At 36.6% G+C, this 19,885-nt stretch overlaps 1 protein-coding gene across 5 annotated transcripts in view; it reads left to right on the top strand.

The window, feature by feature from the left end:
- Mink (Mitotic spindle and nuclear protein) overlaps positions 1-19,885 on the top strand; it is a 25,064-nt gene extending 5,179 nt beyond the window's left edge. For 3 of the 5 annotated variants that reach the window (XM_069830011.1, XM_069829999.1, XM_069830003.1), the window contains 11 exons: positions 2,674-2,769; positions 2,931-3,134; positions 3,232-3,294; positions 3,925-4,005; positions 9,150-9,275; positions 9,633-9,827; positions 9,997-10,200; positions 10,279-10,445; positions 10,580-10,664; positions 15,350-15,506; positions 17,261-19,885. In XM_069830011.1, the coding sequence (XP_069686112.1) occupies positions 2,674-2,769; positions 2,931-3,134; positions 3,232-3,294; positions 3,925-4,005; positions 9,150-9,275; positions 9,633-9,827; positions 9,997-10,200; positions 10,279-10,445; positions 10,580-10,664; positions 15,350-15,506; positions 17,261-17,354 (1,472 nt within the window). In that variant the 3' untranslated portion in view covers positions 17,355-19,885. The remainder of the gene's footprint in view (positions 1-2,673; positions 2,770-2,930; positions 3,135-3,231; positions 3,295-3,924; positions 4,006-9,149; positions 9,276-9,632; positions 9,828-9,996; positions 10,201-10,278; positions 10,446-10,579; positions 10,665-15,349; positions 15,507-17,260) is intronic. The other 2 variants (XM_069830016.1, XM_069830020.1) reach the window with 2 other exon arrangements.

Raw genomic sequence — 19,885 nt, 5'->3', positions numbered from 1 at the left:
GAATAGGTCACATAGTCACTCAATTGTACCTAGACCGATTTCACATTTCTGAAAATCCTACTTGTCTGTGGTGTAACAATCATGATGAAGATCTGGAACATATTCTTCTACACTGTCCATCCATAAACCACAAAAGAAGTAAATTAAAATCATCAGTACCTGTTGCAGAAGACACAGCCCTGCAGTATATGACTACACCCCAACTCTGGCTACTAGCAATAGGCATCTATAATGAACACCGATCAAAATACCCTTCATTTCTTGTGAAAAACAACAACTGACTAGACTATAGTGGACTTTATGTTGTCAGCAAACAGCTGGATACATTAAGAAGATTGATTGATTATTCCATCAACACTCTCAATCTCCCCCTTATTTCATTTATCATCTCCAATAATGAAAATAGGTTGGAGTGAAGTCTTGGGGGTAGTATAGGTTTCCAATGTTGATATAAGAAGGGCTTGGTGCTCTTGACCAGTGGAGCTTATCAGACTACTCGTCAGCAAAAACAGGAGGCTGAGTGGTCCACCTGTCAGCATCGGATTCACGTGACCTGTAAGCAGTGGCGTAGCATGAAATTTTGAGTAGGGGAAGCTAACTCAAGTTGTCTTTCATGCAATATGAGAAAACGTATTACAAAAATACAGTCTTAAAATAAATAGTAGTCAATTTCAAGTCAGCAGTCGAAGATGGTTGGAACATCGTAAGTAACACCAATAAGGCATGACCTCAAATGATACGTAATAAAATACGATTTCACGATTTACACATATCTCTTAACAAATAGACACGTATACGTATAACATTAGCTCACTCCCTGTCATACTTAGAGAAATCACAATATTAGTATCATTACATAAGTATGCGTCTGTCTTTTGGTTGTGTCCTTCATTGACAGCAAGGGAGTCGGTCATTTGTTTTTTAAATCACACTTTTGTTAGTAAGTCAGTTTTGATAATACAATTGTCCTAAAAAAATTCAAGTAAATTAGTGTCAGGAACTGTTATTTCGCTCATTATTTAATATATTAGCCATTATGCACACTAACACTTCAACTGAACACAACTGACGAAAAGGGATAACGCGGAAACTACTTATTTTAAATGTTAAAGCTAGCTTCTTTGCGAGCCTTGCGACTAGGGTAGCTTAGGAAGGGATGGAAAATCTGCGGGGTGGATTACACAGAAGAAACCGGTCTGCTTGGAAGCTGGTGTGTGCAGGCTTCTTGTTTACTGCTGCATCACAAATCATCCTGAGCTGCCGCATCACAATATTTAATGCGTAAATATAAATTCTATTAAAAGGTAAAAGGTATCCCCGTAACATGCCATGAAGGCACTTGGGGGGCATGGAGGTAGAGCCCCATGCTTTCCATGACCTCGGCACTAGAATGAGGTGGTGTGGTCGGCACCACGCTCTGACCGCCTTTTACCCCCGGGAAGGACCCGGTACTCAATTTTATAGGAGGCTGAGTGAACCTCGGGGCCGTTCTGAAAGTTTGGCAACGAGAAAAAATCCTGTCACCACCTGGGATCGAACCCCGGACCTTCCAGTCCGTAGCCAGCTGCTCTACCAACTGAGCTACCCGGCCGCCAATATAAATTCTATTAAAATTAATAAATAATTTTCTTCATAAACTGCAGGTTTATTATGAAATTATTATTAACTGGGGAAGCTAAGCTTTTTAGCTTACATTGACGCTACGCCACTGCCTGTAAGGCCCCTATTCTTTAGTGAGACAATGGGTAGGAACAAGCTGGGAGATTATTCGATTTCTGTGTTTTGATCTAACGTACGAAGAACAATTTCTTGTTGCCAGAGGAGTAAGAGAAACAGTAAAGCATGCTGTATTGAGTATGGTAAAGTTGTCAGGAGAGTAAGAGAAACAGTGAAGTATTATTAAGTGTTGTTTAATTTGTTATTTAGCACTGTACTGTATATACTAATAGAAGCAGTCAAAATAACCACATCGGCTATTCTAAGTATATAAGTAGTTCCAGCGCGTCTAGTGTTAAAATGTGTATTTACATAAATATATTACAAAAATGTGTATTTTTATTTGAAATAAAATTTCATACGAATTACTGTGTTCTGGTCCAGAATCAATAAAAAAATGATAATTCATGGCGCCACAGCCCTTGAAGAGTCCAGACCGACCAGTCGGCTGCTGGCCTCATGCTCACATACCTAAGCAGAGGTAGACGATCATCCAACCAGAATGGAGGTATTGTGTGGTTAGCACGATGATCCCCCCTCCAACTGTTACAGCTGGCTTTTGCAACTGGATTTTGCTACCTATTGTAGCTCCTCAAGTGCATCATGATGCTGGGTGGGCACTGGTCCTATATACTGGCCGAAATTTCATGTGAAAATTTCTTCCCCCCCCCCCCCCCATGAGGACTCAAACCAGCGCGCATTCTGTAATGCGAGTCCTAGGCAGGATGCCTTGGACCACGATGCCACGGCGTGGGACTCTATAAAAAAAATACTACATGAAAATCTGTTCCCCAAACATTACCTTAATAATTGCTGTTCTTTTTCTCTCCCTATTCCTATTTCTCATCCTTTGGCTCCATTTATACTATGCTACTACTATCACTATCAACAACAATATTGTTAAAAAAGAAAAACTTGACAACAATTATATAAGAATTTATTATTTCTGTTTTTTAGTGCGCCGCAGATTTCCTAAGCCGAGAATGACAATGTTCCAGGAAGCTGGTGAGGTTGAGTCTCCTGTTCAAGAAGCTGAACTTACAATACCTAAACGTAAGTTATAATAAATGTTATAATTTAGCCTCCCACTCCCCCTTTTTTAACTCAGTTATAAAAGTATCAACTTCAAACTTCTTCGAGACATGTATATCTTTGAGTGCTGTGTAAGAAGATTCTGCGCAATTTTAGTTATTAAGTATAATTTTACTTTGCAGAGCAAGCTAAAAAGAAATATTTTCCAACTCCCATGAAGAGAAGAAGTAAAATTAATGAAAGCTTGGGTAACATGTCAATAAATCGTTCCTCCAAAGTCATTTCATCAAAGAAGAAGTCTTTATTTCAGCCTTCTTCCTCACCAGATGCAACTGTAAATAAAATGTATCCAGAAGTTCAAGAGCAAAGAAGACCTATTACGAGAAGTAAGGATATTTAATGTGCAATTCTTGTTGATTATATGAGAGACATTAACTGTTTTTCTTTTCCCCTCCCCCTTACATTTTTCTATACTTGTTTAAGGTCAGAAGCAGGCTTACTTTTTATCACCAGACATCGCAGTAAAGGGGGATGTAAGAATTTCAGGTAGGAAAAACCACTTTCTCTGGTTTTTTATGTAATAATCTTTTAAACTAGATATCTCTACTTACTTACAAATGGCTTTTAAGGAACCCGAAGGTTCATTGCCGCCCTCACATAAGCCTGTCATTGGTCCCTATCCTATGCAAGATTAATCCACTCTCTGTCATCATATCCCATACACTTAAAATATTTGACATGTTCTACTTGCTATTGTTAATGCAGTCCCTGTAGATGCTTTGCAGTTCAAAGTGGCTCAAAGTCTTCAAATTTTACTGTTTAAGTAGTCACCTGTATTGAAATCATCAGAAAGGAACCAACCTACAAAGTTAAAAATTTTAAAAAGTAAATCTGATCTATTTAACTTCTTTTTTTCATTCAATCTAAATTTTGAACTCACATTTCCTTGAAGAATTGATTGGATATGAAATAATAAAATACCGTAATTATTATATATTGAGGTTAATATTGTCTCTCTCAGTTCTTGTATTGTGTAGGTTAGGTTCTTTCTGTAGAATATTGTGTCGCTGTTATGTTCACCAAAAAGAAAAGTTTTCTGTGAATCTAAACATATTTTATTGGGAATAATTTCGTGACTTATTTCCTTCACCTTCCCCCTCTCCCCCTCTTTTTCAGAAGTGAATTCGACTGAAGTAAAGATCAGAAGCAGTCCCAGAATTTCAGATACTCGGGTTAATCACAGGAGGAAACGAAGATGTAAGTCTAGTTTTCATTTATTAGAAGTAATCATTATGGTCAAATAAGTTAAGAGCACCAATAAATTGCGTATTTGTCGAGTTAAGGCTTCAACATAAATGTAATTAGAAATGTCAAATTTTGAGTACAGATATTTAGAATTGCTCTTTAAATGATATAAAATTAACAGAGAGTTTGTTTGGTAAATGTAAGGGATATGATTTATTACAGTATTCATTTACGTAGTTAACATACCTGAACTTTTATTCTGAATGAAAAAAAACATTAATTCCTCGAAAGTGACACACTTCATTATACATTTTATGCATTTTGCAACAATTCAGCATATTAATCACGGGGCAAATTATATTATTTATTGTGTTCCTTGAACTGCCATTTAAAATAAGCATAAATAATCCCACAAATTATAGTCAACTCCAGATATAGTGAACCTCTGCGGACTTGCATATTTTGTTCACTATAACCGAGGTTCATTAAATCTGAAGTGTCTCTCCCCTAACCTTAAATGACAGCAATGAATGAAATTGTGAACAAGAAAATAAAATACTATACAGTAATTAATGTTTCATTTTTGTGAAGTGGATTACACTGTATACTATTATTCACAGTTGATTTAAACTATGCTGTCGACCCACGTCTGCTTGCAAAAGACCACGTTCAATGTCACTTACAATATTCGCCTTATTTTTTCAAAGAAAACTCTTTATGCTTCGACATTTTTATACAGTACATTCACTGTTCGAACACTAGAAACAGACTGATCAGGTAGAAATGACAATGTATGCAATAGAGGGGGGAAAGGAACTGACCACCCTACCCCATTATCTCCTGGCCTAGTTGCCTCATAAGTGTGCCATGTTGGTATCACTTGTGGGGTTCAGACCTGTCTTAGGACAGTTGATTAAACAACACCATAATATCAAATTGAAATGTTGATTTTCGTAAACAGAAAAACAACATGAAAAATTATTACAATAGACCTACAGTCAGACTTCCTTATGTTGAACTTCTATAACTCAATGAAGTAATTTTAATTTCCCGGCAGAACCATGTACAGTATAACTTACATGTAATAGTTTTTCTATATCTCAAAGTTCTATTACTCGATTTTTTCAATATTACGATGAATATTTCTCGAGTACGAAATACACATTCTTTAACTTGATTTTAAGGTGAAAGAAAGTAAAATTGAATGTGATAAAATACGATTACTTTAACAAGCATTGTACATTACTATTTTCCTTTGAAAGTGTCCTCCAGGAATCAACGGAATAGTACTAATCCTAATCCTGTCAATCACTACAAGCAGGTATATGTACCGTAACGGTATAGCACAATGAGCACCACTACAAGGACATAATGGCATGGCATGTATTTAACATTATTCTTCTCAAACTTTGTTATGAACTGCTAAAATCGTCGTTCTGAAAAAGAAGAAGTCTATGGACAACCTCGACTTCTTGTTGAAAGTTAAGCAGTACTGGTAATATTTGTCATCAATAGTACAATGTAATAATTCATGGTATTGGACATTTTTTCATAATTACAGTATAATAATTTCATTCAATAGCAGTTTTCAAAAATAGAGTATGATGCTTTCATGTTGTTGTTGTTATCTAATGCCGGGCTTTGGCAACGAAGCCATTAGCGTTCTTGCTCTCCAATATTTCTCTGTGGTGCATCCATCAGGTAGAACTTCACAGGTTATGAGATGATCTTCAGTCATTTCTTCTTCTTTGTTGCATAGAGGGCAATTTGGATTTGTGTAAATTCCTATTTTATTCCAGTGTTTGGCCAAATAATCGTGTTCTGTAAGCAGTCTGAATTTTGCTACTGCAGATTTACGTGGGATTTCTGGAATAATTTTTGGTTTTTTTATTATCTTTGGCTTTGGTACATAGTGCTTGGTTTTGCTTGATTTTATATTTATTTTTAATTAGTCTTTTGATGGATGTAAAAGGTAGGCTTGTATTTGTATTCTGAATTAAATTGGATCCTTTTTTGGCAAGAAAGTCAGCAGTTTCATTTCCAGCAATTCCGCAATGCGCAGGTATCCATTGCAATTGAATTCTTTTCTGTAGTTTTTGAAGTTGTTGGATCATTTTGTGACATTCTTTAATTTGGATTGACATCATTTTATATGAATTTATTGCATATACTGCTGCTTTAGAATCAGAGAGAATGACAGCATTTTGAAATTTATTTATTCTGTATAATAGGTGTTGGAGTGAGATATGAATAGCCATTATTTCCGCATCAAAATTTGTTGTATGATGTCCTGCTGGTTGATAAAATGAGAATAACGCACACGTAATTCCTGATCCTGAGTTGTTATCGATAGTAGACTCATCTGTGTAGATATGTAACCATTCTTCTGGTGGGTATCTATTGTTCACAGCTTCTAATGCCAGCGCTTTTAGTACAGGTTTGGAAGTTTCAGATTTTGTAACTGGTTCTTCTAAATCTAGTTGAATGTTAATTGGTGTGAAGGTTAGAGGGTTTTCTCTGCTTAAAATGTTTTCTTTAGATTTAGGGAGATTCAATTCTGTTATTTCCGTGACTTTGGACAGGAAACTTGTTTGTGTTTTCAACTTGGTTGGTTGTAACAGTCTTTTTTCCCATTTTGTTGTTGTTAACCGTAGCATTTTTTCATGGTGTGTTAGTGCCTGCTCCTCTAGAGTGAGATATATTGGAGGGTTCTGGGTTAGGGCTTGCATTGCCGTGATTGGGGTTTGGGGTTGATTTTGCTGCACCAGTTATTAATCGCAGGGCCTGATTTTGGCATACTTCTAGTCGATTCAGGTTGAAATTATTTGCTGTAATTAATACCTCCGCATTGTAGAGAAGTATTGGCTTGATGAATGTTTTGTACATGATGTTCAAAGTCTGCCGATTACTACCCCACTTGGCTCCAGCTAATCTCTTTAAAATTGGAAGTCTTTTTGTTGATTTGTTTACTACTGCTTCAATATGATTTTTCCAAGATAATTTTGAATAAAAAATTGTCCCTAAATATTTCGTTTCATATGTTTGTCTCAGCTTGGTTTTCTTGAACTGTAGATTTAGTTTTGGGATTTTTTTCTTCAAGCTAAATATTTGAAACGTTGTTTTATCAGTATTTATGGCCATCAAATTGTTGTCAGTCCACTTTTCTAATAGGATCAGAGCCTTTTCCATTGAAGTTGTGGATTTGACTATTTGTGGGGAAGATGTCCACATGACCATGTCGTCTGCAAAAAGAGCTGTCTTTATTTCTGGGCTTGAAACAGCTGGGGGGAGATCGTTGATGTAGATGTTAAACAAGGTTGTACTCAGTACTGCACCTTATGGGAGGCCCATTTTTGTTTGTCGGAATTTGGAAGTACTGTCATTGTATTTTGCAGCACAGAAACGCTGGGAAAGGAAGTGAGTGATCCAGTTTAGCATGTTGTTTTGAATGCCTATTTTTGTGAGTTTTTCAAGTAGTTTATACCTCCATACTGAATCGTATGCTTTTTCAAAATCAATGAAAACTGATAGCGTATCTTGATTTTTGTTGAAAGATTCTTTGACATCTTGGGAGAGCTGAATTGTATTTTCTTTTGTAGATAGGTGTTGTCTGAATCCTGTTTGTGCTGCTGTTAGTATCTTATTACTTTCTAAGAACCAATTTAACCTCGCTGAAATCATACGTTCTGCTGTTTTTGCAATGACACTTGTTAAAGAAATTGGTCTGTAATTATTTATATCATCACCTGACTTGCCTTTTTTTAGAATAGGGATAATTATTGCTTTTTTCCACTCTGTAGGTACAGTAGAAGTCCATGATAGGTTAAATAATTTCAGTAGTGCATTTCTTCCATTTTGTCCAAGATGTTTAAAAAATTCTGCATGTATTTTATCAGGTCCAGGAGATTTTTTATCTTTTAACTCATGGATTGCAGAATCTAGTTCTCTTATGGTGAATTCTTTGTGGAATATATCGTTTGTTTGTTCTTGACACTTCTTAAATTTTTTTAGATCTTTTTTGATCTGCCTTTGCTTCTTTTTAGCTTCAGGAGAAAGTTTATGTTGAGAGCTATAATGATGCTTTCATTTTAAAATCCAAACTGCATTTTTATGCAACATAAAATCTGCTTTAATGACTTAAACGCGAAAATATGCCACAATAATATCCATGCCTTATTTCACTAAGGGGGGTGTCCATTTTTACTATTTTCGTATTCTTAATAAGAAAAGGCTGCTTTATCAGATCACAAAAGCGGGTAGTCCAACTACCAATAGTTCACGAGAATCTGTTTGTACATGGTTGGAAGTCAGTGTCATTGTTGCAGCACTAAGGGCGAACGTGGGCTTCCAACTTCAGAAATGACAATAATATTTTCATGGACAACCGCCTAGATAACATGAACAACTGCCTTTATGATTAAGTTTCCTTCGTGTTCATAAGGCGTTAGTCCACAATCAATTTCATTTCGTTTTTGTCTTCCCTTCCCTTCCTCATAATTGTGACAACTGTCCTTAGTGAAATAAGGTAAGGAATTATAAATATTACGCATTTGTAAAAGAAAAAAAAAGAGCCAATATATGCAAATGTATGCAACATGTTGTTTTCTATTGCCAGGCGTTCGACAATATAGTCATTTGACCTCTTGCACTCCAATATTTTTCAAAGATATTGTCATGGTTAGTCACTGAAGCATAGATTTTGAGATGTTCCGAATCCATTTCTTGGTTTGAGTTGCACAATGGACAGTTAAGGGACTGATATATTCCAATTTTATGCAGGTGTTTGGCCAAACAGTCATGGCCTGTTGTCAATCTAAATGCAGCTACAGACAATTTGCGTGGCAAATCGGGAATTAACTGTGGATTATGATGTAGAGAGTTCCATTTTTTTCCTTGAGATTATATATGCAACATAAAATTTGGTTTCATAAGCTTAAATGTTGATGATTCGTGAAGATAATTAATCAGAAATTAACTACAGTCTAGTGGAAAAATATATGCAAATGCATTAACTTCCTGGCCCTAGTTATCACCTTCATCTCACACAGATGCTAGATAACCAAAGCAGTTGATAAAGCGTCGTAAAGTAACCAACTGAAAAATGAGAGTGTAATTTTCATTGCACCATTTATGTAAGATCATTTCACTTATTGCAGATGGAACAGTTGAAAATAAAGATCCCAGATTGGAAGTACGAGACGAAGATGTGAGGAAAGATAAATCATTTTCAATTGCTGAAGGCACTGTAACACAGGATGAAGAAATACATGATGTGTCAAATGGTGAGCGACCTTTGAATGTTAGAATTTAATAAATATAATGTTAAAAGAAAGGAGTTAGTTAAACATATTTAAAACTTGAATCAGTTTCAGGAGTTTAAACACAATTTCTTCAGTGTCTTTTCTTCACCAGGTTTGTGATATCAAACAGTAGATAACTTTTTCACAGTTGTAGTACATTTCAGGCAAGCTCGTTATACAAATCATAGAGCCTATTTTTGGAGTTTCTGTTGTTATGCCCCATAAAGTGTTTTGGCATTATTGTAATGATCAAATCCTTGAAACTTGAATTTATAAGTGCTTTTGTTTCGTTATTGAATCGCTTATTGGCCACAATTGTATACATTTCATGTTTTGTAGTCAGAGGAGAGGCCAGCCCAAAATCCAATTTTAATGAGACATTTGAAATAAAAGATGATGCTACTACAGATGCTTCTTCACCAGAAGTCACTTCTGAAAAACAAAGCCTTACACATAAATATTCTTTCGTTGTCAAAGAGGAAAATGCTAAGATCATTATACATGGCACAGAAGAAGGGACATCAACGTCTGAAGGTAATTAGATAATTATAATTAATATTAAATTTTCATTAAAAGAACGTATTTTACTTATAAGTGTACTTACTGTGTATGGGTTTTAATTGCAAGACATTTTGTTATGTGGTCTTTGAATAATTTTCTGGTTCTCATATATTAAAACATGTAAACATGATATATCTTTCAGATGACAATGATAACAAAGAAAATGGAATTTCACACAACAAAACTATGAACGAAACATTCGAATTACCTGGTGAAGATAAAGCTGTCATTGCAATGGAAGTTCAAAAAGAAGAAAATCCCGAAAGAAAGAAACTTTCTTCTCCATCGGTCACTTCAACTGTAAAATCAATTAAATCTCCTGACTTTCCTCACCCTCCAAGAAAAGGTATTACTCGTATATTGTCTTTTGTCAGATTATTGCAGTGTTTCCTTAAATTTTGCTGACTTTAATTTCCTTCAACAGGAACACCAGCAAAAGCTACTAGAATACCTGTGCCTAAATATACTAAGAAAATACCAGACTTCACAGCCATACACAAAAAGGAATTTGAAAAAATGGAATCTGTTGTTGATTCCCATAATAGGAAGCTAGAGAGAGCAAAGACATTATTCTCTCCAAAAATGACAAAGGTGAGATATATGAATATTGAAATATTTTCTAAAAATTCAGTCTCCCCCCCCCCCAAACTTGAAATAATCTTCTTCGTTTTTTAATAATTAATAAATATTGAGTATGAGTGATATGAAATATTTCTGATTTCCAGACTGTGGCAGGTGGTGTTCCAGTAATGGTTTTTACTGCTCAGCCCTCTGCAGTCAAACAAATGCCACCAAGGAATCCTGTCCGAGGTCTGTATTCTGAAGTCATGATCTTAATACTAAGCCAAGCAAAAAAAAGCGCATGACTAGGATTTTTTTTTAAATGTAGATCTAATGCACAAAAATGATATTGTACGTGCAATATATATATATCTCCATAATCTTTTTGACTTGACTTATATCCTGTTGTTCCTAGGTGGAACATAGGGCAGCAGTAAAGTTCCTCCAGCATACCCTGTCACCAGCCATCCATTTCACCTCTTTCCAGCTTTTCCCACATCTTTCTACTTCCTCCTCTATTGATAGTTTCCATGTTTTTCTAGGCCGTCCTCTCTTCCTTACTCCTTGTGGATTCCAGTCAATTGCAGTCTTCTCAATAGCTCCATCTGGTTTTCTCAGCGTGTGGCCTATCCAATTCCATTTTCTTTGTTTTATTTGGTAACATATTTGTGATTGGTTAGTTCTTCTCCACAGTTCTTCATTTGCTATTATTTCCGGTCATCTTATATTTAGAATAGGTCTCAGACATCTGTTGAAGAACGTCTGCGTCTTTTTACCGTATTGGCCCGAGTGTAAGCCGCACCCGAGTATAAGCCGCACCCTTAATTTTAGGGGGAAAAGAGAGAGAAAAAAAAAGAAAAATTGAGTGCAGAATGAGAAAAAAAGGAAAATTGAGTGCAGTGAAATTTACCTGTCACATTATCCAGTTACAAAACTGTTTACACTATTTAAACACTTTTTCTTCAATTACGGTATTACGTGGGTAAATCACCAAAAATACCGGTACAACTAATCACCGTCTTCTCCAATGTCACTGCTGACTTCACTACTACCTGTACCGGTATTTGTTTCATCACTGTCACTTTGTTCATCACTCTCCGCCCAAAGTACGTCGTCCTCACTGCCATCCAGAGCATTAGACACGCAGCATTTCTTGAAGCCTTTGATGATAGAATCTGGTGATATCGTGTGCCATGAAGAGAGAATCCACTCACACATAAGGCTGACAGATGGCTTCTTGATCTTCCCAGATGGAGTGAATGCATGACCCCCTTCTAGAAGCCAATCCGAATACTGTTTTCGGAGATGGTCTTTAAAAGGCTTGTTCACGACGACATCAAGCACCTGCAATTTTAATGTCATACCTCCAGGTATGACGACTAGGTCTGTCTTCAATGCAGTAATTTTCTTCTTTACTTCGGGTGTGAGGTGACCTTTAAAGGCATCCAATACTAACATAGCCCTCTTACAGAGCAGCGCACCTGGTCTGCGATTCCAAACCGTAGCTAGCCAGTCCACCATTAGTTCAGTTGTCATCCATCCTTTCTCTTGGCAACGAATCACTAATCCCTTAGGTAAATTCTCCTTGGACATAGTTTTACGCTTCAGAATAACGTACGGAGGCAGTTTTCCTCCATCTGCCGTAACCGCAGCATCACAGTGATTCTTTGTTTTTCATTTCCAGATGTTCTCAATGATATGCTTTTCGCCCCTTTATTGTCAACTGTCATATTGCTCGGCATGTCCCAAAATACGGGCGTCTCGTCGGCATTGCCGATCTGGTGTAATGGGTAACAGTGGCGCTGACGCAATTCAATGACGTGCCTCTGGAAGTTGATGAGTTTCTCAGTAAAATCCTCTGGCAGTCTCTGTGCTAATGAAGTGTTTCGTCGGAGAACAAGGCCACTTCTACGCATAAACCTGCGGCACCAACCTATACTCCCATGGAATTCTGTCTGTGGAATGTTTAGGGTCTTCGCTATTTCCAACGATTTTACCTGGATTACTTGTCGAGTGATAGGCATCCCTTCTTTCCTTTTGTCTTGTACAAAGGAAAGGACCCTATGTTCTAGTTCAGGGTATTTCCCAGCCTTAGGTCCTCTGAAAGATTTTCTGGTTGTATTGGCATTTTTCAGTTTATCCTCTGAGGCAATCCAGCGCCGCATATTAGACTCATCCACACTAAACTTTTTGCCTGCTTCTCTATTAGACATACTCCTAGCATGACGAATAACCGCAAGTTTGAAACTAGTGTCATAACTGCGCCGAATTCCCAAGCTTGTTGAAGCTTTTCTTTCTACGTTTCCGCTCATGGCTGAACCCGTAGCTACGTACAAACTATTTTAATCTGTCCTCTCATACAAAAGAGTACGATCACTGTAATATGAAGACTGGTACATTGTTGCGTCATATACCATACGACTGCTGACAATTTCAAACACGAGCAGGTGGCATTGTTGCTCCATTTCAAAATGATAAAATTACCGGTAGCAACATGCGCCACATTTCAAGTTTGAATTTACCGGCCGCGCAAATAAGCCGCACCCCAACTTTTCGAGTTTGAAATTTGAATAAAAAGTGCGGCTTATATTCGGACCAATACGGTATTTATTATATCCGTAATTTTCCATGTTTCACAACCATAGAGGACTAATTCATGTATGTTGTGGCTTTCGTGTAACTGTTTTCTTAACAGGCACCAGTTTTTTACAATGTGGCAGTTACATCACCCGACTTAAACCCCCATTATGCAAGGGGGACCGCACCTGTCGTTGATCAACGGGTCCTTCGGACCTAGCCGGGAGGACTAAATAGATGTTATTTAGATCCACCGACCTTTCCCTCATGTGCTGCTGAGGGACGCTGTTGTGCTGTGATAGGCCAGCACATATGTAAATGGCATTTCCTCCATTTTAGATGAAACAGTTATACCGCTGTGACTCGGTCCCCAGATCCTCATCTGTTAAAAGCAGGGTGTACCACGGGCAGGTTGAGGTTGGGAATTGGGTAGGAGAGGCTATAGGAGACGCATCACTACCCCTTACACCAGTTGCAGCCTTCAGACTATTGACAAATCATGACTGTCTAGCAAGTCATCTCTACGGAATTGGTATCTCAGCTTCACCAATATGTGTCCTGTGTAACGATCCAGCAGAAATGAATGAAGATCACTTGAAGACCTGTGAAGCATTAAGATCAGAAGAAACTACAGTTCAAAAGTATTGGAAAGCACGACTGCTAATGGCTTCATTGCCAGATGCAAGGCACTAGACAACAACAACAACCATAGAGGAGGACTGATTTTACATTTGTGTTAAACAGTCTGAGCTTTGTCTTCAATGAGATATTATTCCGCCATATGGGATATAGCTGTACAAATGCTCCATTTGCTATCCGAATAAGTCTTTTCACATCTTCCGCTCCACCTGTTTTTGTAACCACACTTCCCAGGTATAGGAAAGTATCCACTTCTTCTATTTCTATATCAATTTATTTTTATGATTACAATTTACCCTCATTTGTTTTCATAATCTTTTTAGTAACACTTATTACATCATTATTTAGTGAAAGTGCATAATTTTAACTCAACAATTTTAATTTTAACAAAGATTCAACTTACTATGAAAAAATTGTTTTGACATTGAATTCATTTCCTACAAAGCCAATTTACATTGTTAACCCTTAACTGGTATCATGACGTCTGTGAGACAGCTCCAAATTTGTCCACTGCTATCCCTCCCCCTACAAGAGTTATTTTACTTCCTCCATTTCTGTACCTTCCAGTTGGAGTATTGGTTCTGTGCTGTGAAAGTAGCCCGCCCCTCACTGTGTTTGATCTTGAGTAAGTGCATAGTAAAATCGACATGCTGTCTCACAGATGTCATGATACCAATTTGCGGTTACGTTCCCTATTTAAAGATGAGGAAACTAAGTAACATTATCAGGTCGAAATTTCAAATAGGTTTACCACTTTAGGAAGTTCTGACAAAGTTGAGGAATTAGATATTAATAGTGTGTAGGAGAATATCAGAGAAATATCAAAATTGCAGCTGAGCAGAGTATGGGCTATTATGAAACTAGGAGAAAGAAACTTTGGTTTAATGAAGGTTGTTGCATGGTAATAGAAAGAAGGAAACAGGCAAAATTGAAATAGCCTGTTGAGGAGGTTCCATCATGGTATATAGGGGCTTCAGCTCTCATACCCGTACTGAGCTGGTGGTATTTGAAAATGGGACACTAAATGCACGTCGATACGTTGAGTAGGTTCTTCAACATATCATTTCTTTTGCTCCTTAGGTTGATAATAACTTTGTTTTAATGCATGACAGTGGCTGACCTCACACTGCTTGAGGTGTGTTTCATTTCCTAGAGGAGATGGGAATCGTCACTTTGTGCTGGTCAGCATGAAGTCTTGACCTCAATTCCACCGAGCATGTATGAAGAATGCTCGGACATCAAGTCTGTTGATGGGTTTTTCACACTTTGGCCGAGATGTGGGCAGCTCTTCTGGAAGAATGAGACATATGTCAACAAAATGACATTATTGCTCTAATTATAGGATACAAGCTTTTATTCGTTAAAATGGTGACAACACTAGTTACTGAGTGTCTAGAATTATATTCAAATGGTTGAGTTTAATTAGCAGTCGGGGTTTGTCAAAGTGGCTGTGTAGGAAGTTAATTGCCCCAGCATATAAAGGACGTAATTCACATCTTCCATTCATTTATTGTTAACTGTGTCTTTTGGCTAAAATTATATTTTCACTGAACAGATGTGTAATGTGTTAAAAGATTATGAAGATATATTGCGTGTTCAGTTCCATATTCGTACATTACATCTGTTTTCTCAGAAAAATCCAAGTGTTATGCTTTTTTCTTGTGCTAAGTATTGTACTTAATATTCAAGATTTAAAAAAAAATGTTGTTTAATTCCAGAGAGAAATGTAATTCTTGGAAATCAAGTAAATAGGAAAACTCCAGGAACTACAACTGTGAGGAAAATTTTGAGATCTCCTGTATTTACTCACACTCAGACCCAGAAAAAAGACTTCAAAGAAATTGTAAAAAATAAATTGCCACTTCAAAAGACACGGTAAGTTAAGTCTTTCTTTTACAAACATTTGCTTTCAGTCAAAATACAGTAGAACCCCGATTATCTGTCACCCTATTAACTGATCAACGGATTATCCGACTTTCGTGCTTTTTTTATGCTGCAGAAAAAAAATATGAAGCACTGTACATTATGTTAGTAAGCTGTGTATTTTTTATAAAAGGGTTATAATTTTATTACTATCCTTTACATTACACAGTATGCGAATGCTGCCTCTACCGGCAAGAAAAACAGTCACTTTGGGGGGTGTTTCTGCAATTCGTAAAACATAATTACTACTTGCTATAGAAATGACCCCAAGAACGTCCACACAATTCTGCAAACCCGCACATCATTCAGTCATTGTCCTTACTATTCGAGTGGTTGTACTGTATAACTTCTATGCATATCTTCCATAGGTGTGAAAAGAAAACGTGCTAAGTATCGAAATAAAAAAGTGCAAATAATAATTGAACAGTTTGGGAAAGGAGAAACTGGCTTATCTCGCATCAGAGTATGATATTGGCATTACAGCTATGTGCGATTTAATAAAATAACAAAGACAAAGTGTATAAATCTACAACACGAAACCTATACCATTACCATCACAAAGAGTTTTCTTGGTCCTTAAAACCCGTCACTGACAACCAGACTTAAATTAGTGAACTTATGATCCATTACCTAGCATGTTAAACACAAGACCACGGAGGAAATTACAAAACTGTAAGTACTGATACACTTAATTTATAAACCTTTTGTGGTACGGATTATCCGATTTTTTCGATTAACTGTTCCGTTCACCCCTTTCGTTACCACAGATAATATAGGTTCTACTGTATTTGTGAAATTATGTATGCCTCTTCCACGTTTGTATATTTCTTTTGATTTTTCTCACAATGAGTGATACAATTCTAAGTGTAGAATATTGATGAATCATGCATAGCACTTTTTCTTTTATGTATTACATGCACCATCCATGTATTGTGGGTTCCTATCACCACGGCATGGCACATGCTCAGGTTGCGAATAGAGGAGACGGCCTCCAGATATGGAGGATAGCTGCAAATATATTGAATAAGCAGTCGCAGACAGCTGGGAAGGGGTGGTCCTCCAGCTTGGGAGTTGGGCAAAGGGCTAACAACCCTCACTGTAAAAAAACAGCTTGTTACGAAACTCCAAAATAAGATCGGAATGGGACTGATTCTCTGGAATGACCACAGCAAGGGCGAATCCAGAAATGCATATAGTGTGTTAGTTGAGAGGGTGGAGGGAAAAAGACCTTTGGGTAGGCCGAGACATAGAAGGAAGGATAATATTAAAATGGATTTGAGGGAGGTGGGATATAATGGTAGAGGCTGGATTAATTTTGCTCAGGATAGGGACTGATGGCAGGCTTATGTGAGGGCAGCAAAAGCCATAAGTAAGTAATTACATGCACCATTATATTATGAACATAATCATAAACAATTTTATTGACAACCTGAATTTTTGCTGCATACCAAAATCACTTGTTTATAGAGTTTTCTTGGAGTGAGTGATCGATCATTCTGGTTATTTTCAATGTGCAGTAAGTGTTTTTCAGGAAGTTGTTTTGGATGAAATCTTGTAAAGGTACAGTACTTTAGAGAAGCAGGAGTGGAATGTCCTTTTCTAGACTACAGTACTTGTTTCATTGTACTTACATGTGCTCCAGTAGTTTATTGTACAATAGTTGCTTTCCCTTAAGAAGTTTTTGATAATGAATTTTGCATTTTCAGAACTGGTGCACGAGAAGATGCTCGTATAGCAATTCGTGGAGTAAGGCTGAACAAACGATTTGAATTGCAGATGGCTCACAGAAGATTAAATTGAAAATCCATGTAGTGCATATATGTTAAAGAGAGGCTAAGATAACTATTGTGTTGCTTTGTTTTTATTTTACATTGCTTTATTTTAAATATTTGTCTAATACATAATGAAGACTTGAAGAGAATAAGAATCTCAGTGTCATATTTATGAAAATTGTGTTTTTTACAGTAATAACAATTCTGTATCTAGTCCTGTAACATAAGGATCAAATTCCAGATTTTTTTATTGTTTTACTAGGTATTCATAGATGGTATGATGTGTTGTGCTAGTGACTTCAACGTATATTGTGGCCAGGGTTTGGTAAGGGCACTCATCTGCTCACCTGTGGCAAGTGAAAATTTTTACTTGATTAAAAAAAAATCCGATCTTTTAATTGCGCTTCTGTAGTTCGATTGTAAAATTTTTAAAGCCCTGATTGTAACTCAATTTCGTAGAAAGTTTGAAAATGGCACTAAGATCCTTATTTACTTCAAGTCTTCCTATACATATTTTTGCTATATTAATATACAAAATAAGAAGAAACTTAATGCTATTAAAATTCGAGATTTATAAAACTGCACAATTTCTTTTCCTTTCTTCAAAATTACTGGGTGAATTTTATTTTGTATACGTCAGCATTCGAGTTAATATAAATAGCCAGAAAATACTGTACTAAAACTTAAGAGTCTTTACTGGATTAGCTGTTCTGTAGCTGAATTTTTCTGAAATTACTATACAGAGAATAACTTCATTGGACATTTCTTAAAAGCTAGAAATATATACAAAATGGAGGTCAATACTTCTCGTCTTAATTTAATATTTTGTTAGGTTTGACTGTGTTTTAATATTCTGAAAACTAAACTTGCATAGTGTAACCGAACTGTGGACATGTTTATTTGTTTTCACATATCGTAATTTATATTTCCATGTTAATAGAATTTTCTTCATAGCTTATGAGCTCCAAACATTACTCTGTAACCTAACCTTAACATTGCTAACTCCAGTCTAACCACAATAAAATATATTTTAATAAATATTGTACTGGTAATATATTAGATGCCTGTGTCTGTATCAATTTTTGTAAATTTGTAGTGAAATAATTTCTCAGTTTGGAATGAGAATTCTCAAACGAACTGTAATATTTCTGGGGTCAGTGCAGTTATGCAAATTGTTAGATGTTCACAAATTCCATACAGTACATATAAATAACTTGATTCCTACTTGATAATTTTCGATGAAAGGTATTTTGTTTCGTGAAAATTTATTGAAATTTGCATTTTAGATTTCATTATTCATAAGAAAATTGCATTGAATTAAAAGTTGATAGGCTGCTAACGCCTCCTGATATGGTCATTTAGATCTTAAATTAGAATTCATTACCCTGGTGATAGAATGATTACAAGAGTTGAATTTTGACATGAGCAAGAAAAGGTCGTTCCTGCAGCCTTCTCATTTAGGGACAGGATACTGTATGTATGTATCCAATGCCTACTTACGTGATTTGGGTTCTGCATATTGTGGATAGATGACAGAACTGTGATCCATTTTCAACTTGCACACCACTACGATGGGCTGTGCTGTGCATGATGTGTATCTATGGATAGTTACGTTGTATATTACAGTGAGTGTCTTTGTAAGTTTAGTGTAGAGAATGGATGAGGTTGATGATGAAGATAAGGAAGGGAAAATGGGAAACTCAGTGCTGGCACATAGCCTACTCCTGTTGAATAGCACCAAGGGGCCACCAGGCTTAATGTCCCCATTCAACGGACTAATCACTATTCACAGTAACATATGCCTTCTCTTCATATGCTCTGTGGAGAGATTTGGGATTTAACTCAGGCATAGAAGTTGTGCACCGCTACCTCTCCTAGTCCAGAGATAAAAATTTTACACGAAAATCTCTGACCTGCCGGAAATCGAACCCAGACCGGCTAGTCTGGAGGAGATGTGCTACCAAAAGCTAACACAGTAGACGAACAGGATACTTTCACATGCTGCTGTAAATAAGTTAATTTTCCTTGAGCAGGTATGAATCTGCCAGTCCAGCATTAATGGCAAACTTGGCAGCCACCTAACTACTGAGAATGAGGATTGAAATTTACTCACGTAATTTTCGCTCCCCCTACCCCCATTATTAATGGACTATTTTGGATTTTTTCCATTGTGTAATTTTCGCGTTTTCTAAATAGTAACAAATCAGAGACAATCTAAAACTAGTCACTTATAATCGGAAAGAGAGGTCACCTTGCTACATCTTGCCTCAGTACCCTCCAACCCTGTGAATTTCTCACTTTGAATAGGTGTGACAAAGCTGTTCCATTTGTGAGAATATGAGTGATCTGTGGAAGATTATGAAATCGTATGTTTTGCAATGAGTAGCCCCAAGCATAGGCCCCCCCCAAACTTGTCTCAACTCCTTTTTTTTTTTCTATTAACGTTAGAAAATATTGAATTCAAAATATATTTTTTGCTTTTGTTTATGATTAATTTTCTGTGCTTAAATTGACGAATTAATGTCAGATCATGTGTCTGGACTATAATATTTAGTTTAA

This window comes from Periplaneta americana, chromosome 1 (genome assembly GCF_040183065.1).
Source record: "Periplaneta americana isolate PAMFEO1 chromosome 1, P.americana_PAMFEO1_priV1, whole genome shotgun sequence".
Taxonomy (NCBI): Eukaryota; Metazoa; Arthropoda; class Insecta; order Blattodea; family Blattidae; genus Periplaneta; species Periplaneta americana.
The sequence above is the reverse complement of the archived record's forward strand: the minus strand, read 5'-3'. Positions and strand labels throughout refer to the sequence as shown.